Source organism: Numida meleagris, chromosome 2 (genome assembly GCF_002078875.1).
Source record: "Numida meleagris isolate 19003 breed g44 Domestic line chromosome 2, NumMel1.0, whole genome shotgun sequence".
Classification (NCBI taxonomy): Eukaryota; Metazoa; Chordata; class Aves; order Galliformes; family Numididae; genus Numida; species Numida meleagris.
This window is the reverse complement of record NC_034410.1, coordinates 119912609-119917349: the sequence shown is the minus strand read 5'-3', so window position 1 is coordinate 119917349 and position 4741 is coordinate 119912609. Positions and strand designations below refer to the sequence as shown.

Here is a 4741-nt window from a genome sequence, read left to right as displayed (position 1 = left end):
AATTCCATTTGAACCTTATCTACATGGTACAGGGAGAGGAATTTTCTACATATTAACATAATAATCATCAGAGGAGTACCCACTCTGCCCAGAGTGCTCATTTTTATCACTTCAGTATCTTGAAGTCTTGAGAACGCACATTTTCAGCTTTGTTTTTCTATCCTGTACATTTTTATGTTACATATTTGAAGTACAGAAAATTATGTTTTTGTGCATGAAATATACCATACTTGGTAATTACCATTTACAGGGATGGGGCCACACACTTCTCAGTGGTGCTCAGTGATAGGACAAGAGGCAATGGGGACAAGCTGACACCCAGGAAGTACCGTTCTTCTGCACTGGCACACGTTGCCCAAAGGCTGTGGAGTCTCCTCCTTGGAGATCTCCAAAAGCCACCTGGACATGATCGTGAGCACCCCGCTCTGATTTCAGCAACACACGAAAGAAGTTGTGAAGACAGGCCTTGACAGTGCCTTCAGAAAGGACAGTGTCCGTTCACAAATCTTGGCAAAATTAAGGTAACACTAGTTTTAGATACAGGATTTTTGCCTTAAGTCTGCTGACAAATTAATGTTGGAAACATACACACTAAAATTTTATAGAAATTCGAGCACCTGATTAACAACATGTAGAACTAATACCTGCCAATAGGACTGCACCTGCAATTCTTCAGAACTGAACTTTAACGACACTGTCATTAGGAACTGTACTAGAACTAAGCAGATGCACGTGAAATACACGTGCAGTTGACACTTCCACCCGCACAGCCTGAGGACAGATCAGCCCTCCCAAACCCAAGGTGCTCTGCAACACAGATGAGACACCTAAGCAAATAACAGGGTTGGACACAGGACTATAAACACCAAATAAAGCTCTCCCTTTGATCTTTATGAAACATTTAATGACATCTCCCACATGTGAGCGACAAAAATATTTCAAAATTGAACTTCAAAGATAGCTCTTTCCTCCAATTATCAAAAACACTACTTTGTGTTTCCCTTTGAGCTAAATTTTGCTACTTTTATGCTGGATGAGTAGCTCTACTGTGTGTTCACAATCCCATTACCTTGTTAGTTTAATTGCTGAGCTAAATTTACATTTGGCAAATATCACACTTTCTTGAATAACAGAGGAAGAAAATGGCAAGGACTTAGCAACAGACATAGTATGAATTGAGCATGTGAAAATCTACTCTGTATTTGCAGGCTACATTAATGATGAATACTTTTAAATTTGTTGGAAATAATGTCTAGAGAGACCTGTCTTCACTTTAATATTTATTAATTTAATAATTAATGTGCAGAATTCATATTTATATGCAAATACACGTGACATCAGTCCAACACGCAGATAACAGAGGCTGCTGCACTCAGGCATCTTAAGCCATTCCGATCCACTTCTGTCACACAATTTGTCGATCCACTGTGTTTTCCTTTCAGGGAAGACAGCGGAGAACTTCAATAGTTGATTCTGCTCTACATTAAACCAGTCAGTGTTTCTGCCATCTCTCTCAGAATTTGTTACATTGGAGAAAACCTCTCTTTGCAGCCCCGTTTTAGCAGACGCAAATGCAAACACAGTTGTTCTGTTCTTCAGGGATTCTTCTTGCTTTTCTGTTCTGCCTTAAGCTCTTTTGCGTTACATCTGGACCCCAAAGCTGTTAACATTTCAACTGTTGTCAGGTTGGCTCCTTTCATTATCAGTCGCTCTCCATCAGCTGCAAAGGAAAGAAATTTTAAGAACGTACAAATGTCTAGGTCACAATTACTTTAGTGTACAGTTCTGGTTTGCATTTATAAATCCAAATACCCTGCTCATCTTGTCTGATTAGAAAGTAGTCCACTTAGCAAGAAATCCCATTATGCAACAAACAAATATATTAAACTGTAACAATTAACACGTAATCCTCATTTCTGTACTGCATTATCCAAAAATAAGAAACATTTTTCTAGATATATGCATGGTAAGAGCATATCGTTGATAAGAATGGCTCACACTATGCCATCAAAGTCATTTAACAGAAGGCACAGAAGGCAATGGTAGGCATAATTTCCACACATGGCTCAGCATTTTAGCAGCGTGTTGTATACAGTCCGTTTAACTCGCGTCTTTAGCCAAAACAATGAACTGATTTACACAATCTGGTGGTTATAACATTAAGAAGCAGAGAATACTTGGATCTGTAAATTCTTGGGGAAAACAAAACGCTTGAAAACAGAGAGGGAGCATTAGAAATTAAGGATGGTACCAAAGTTATTTTTTAATTTTTGCAAGACTTGCAAATGTAAAAGATGTTCTCAAACCCATTTAACACAGTACCACGCATGGCATCCAGGTTCCAATGACATTTGCCAAGTGGAAGGGCTGCAAACTCTTCCCTTGGAAAGTAATCAGCTCTTAGGAAGCGGAGTTCAGAGCTGTAGCTCTTGGCATTAGTGAAATAAATTGTTTTGCTTACACTGTGAAAAACAGTAAGCTTTATTGCTTAAGTCTTAATACGTCACAGATAGAGTCAAGGATGGGAAAGGAAGAGGCACGAGGGAGGAAGAAACAACCACTGTCAACACTGAAATAATTTGGCTTTCCTCAGCAAAACAAGTACATTCAGCACTCTCAACATTTCTACTGATTCACTAAATATAGGAAAGTTTAAAGAAAAGCGAGTTAAAGGAAAAAATATAATGAAAACTTTAATAGGCTATGTGCCATATTGGGCCATTACAGCACAGCAGGAAAGAAGATACAGCCCAAGAAAAGGACAAAATCAGATTACAGCCATCTGTTCACAGCCTCAAATCTGGGCTGCTTCCAGAACTGATGAAATTTCCACTATCAATTCCCTGCCTACTCGCTGGTTCTCCAAAGGAAACCAAGAAATTTGCTGTACATCAGTTGACCTCATTCTGTAAGTCTGTCTGCACATGTACGGTCTTACATGAACAATTCTTTCCAGCTACATAGCAAGTTACTCAGTTGCATAAACAACTGCAAGTATTAAACTTGTCAATTCTCAAGACAAATGTGTCCACCACAGAAAACAAACAAAAAATACAGAGAGTGTGAACAGATTCTTACATCAAAGCATAGCTACACTTATTTTCCTGGAACTGACCTTGACTGCAAGGTTACATATCCCAGCAGTATCCTACTGCTAAAGTGGACTCAACTCTACCAGATCTAACTGTTGTACAAAGTCTTGTATATGTACACATTAATGTTAGTGAATTCCTTTTTCCCTCCCAGCCAGCCAACATCCAGGTGTGGAAGAGAATTTAAAAAAAAAAATAAAATTAATCACAGCAAATATTATCATAGAGGAAAAACTGCAAAACCACAAGCCCGGAAGCACTTTTAGTGAAGATTAAAAATGAACTCTTACCAAACATAACGTCTACAAGTGGTTCAGATCTGTCGTGTCTCACATCTGCAGACACTTCACAGTTCCTGTTAGTGGCTTGGATTCTTTTATGGCTTATACATTCAAGAAATTTTCTGAAAATATATTTTAAAATACGTTGAGCGCACCGCAGATAGAAATTACAGTGAACATATGGCAGATGCATCACAAACAGATTTGAATAGCTTGCCACTGCTGGGTGACAAAAGTATAAACAAAGTAGGATTTACATTTAATATTTTCAGGCATGGACTTTCTTATCAGGCAGCAATCCAGATGGTTACTTACATGCTAATGGACTCCTTACATGCTTACATGTAAAAGGTATACCAAAGAACTTTGGAAAATTTCAGCGTATGCACTTTCTGAGTTCCTCTGATGAGTTAATAATACAAGAGTCAGCAAAGCAATTTTCATTTTTCTTTATACACTACTTGCTTGCCGATGTTTCACTGTTTGGGTTTAAGGCAGCATTTATTTACACATTTATGTCTTCAGGAGATACGTGAAATGCATGCCATCCAGCTCACATTCTGGCAGCTTAAAGACATTCCAAGCCAAGCTGTGATAATAGTACACCTCAAAAGTAGACATGCCTGAAAACCTATTGCAAAACGGCACTTTACAATCCTCTGGTGCAGGGCTTCCACCCCTCAAGAAGCACAATTACTTGTGCAGTAAATTAGCAGACCAGGGCCGCCACCTCCCTCTATCACCACTTGGATGAGGAGCTGCAGCATCTCATCCGTCGGAAGGGACCGTAAAGGCCATGAGGTTCCAGCCCCTCACACCGGAGGTAACACAGGGCACCGGGCCCCGCCCCGGGCCGGGCACTGCTCGGCTCTCAGCCCCAGGTCCGGGACACGCCGATGTCCCTCACCTGGTGCTTTCCACGTTGGACTCGAAGGGGCAGAAGCGGACTACGATACTCTTCACGGGCCGCAGCACCACATGGATCCGGGACGCCATCTTCTTTCCGCCCCTGTACTGCGAGTCCCGGCAGCCCCTCGCAGCGGCAGGCGGCGCTGGCGGCCGCGTGCCCCGGAGCCGCCTGGGAAATGGAGTCCGCGGGGTGACGGCTGCAGTCGAGGCCACGTTGCCGCCGCGGTGCGGGGGTGCCCGCTTTTGTAGGGACCTGTTGCCAAACAGCGTTTGGTTTTACATGTTCCAGACAGCAGCCGTCTGCCCTGCCTCTGTGGAGTTATGCTTCGATTGTGCTTGCGTTTGTTCTGATAACATTCCTTGTCAGGAACTTCTCGATTGGAGTCGTCGTCTTGATATACTGCTGTGGTACCTGCGATCGTCCGAGGATACTGAAAAGAAAAAAAAAAGAAAAAAGGA

General features: G+C 41.7%; 1 protein-coding gene across 1 annotated transcript; it reads right to left on the bottom strand.

Moving 5' to 3' along the window:
* MRPL53 (mitochondrial ribosomal protein L53) lies at nucleotides 1268-4458 on the bottom strand. Its single transcript, XM_021388554.1, has 3 exons — nucleotides 4281-4458; nucleotides 3383-3495; nucleotides 1268-1720 (listed from the first exon to the last, which is right to left on the bottom strand). The coding sequence occupies exons 1-3, from the start codon at nucleotides 4367-4369 to the stop codon at nucleotides 1596-1598; spliced, it is 327 nt and encodes a 108-aa protein (XP_021244229.1). The 5' UTR covers nucleotides 4370-4458; the 3' UTR covers nucleotides 1268-1595.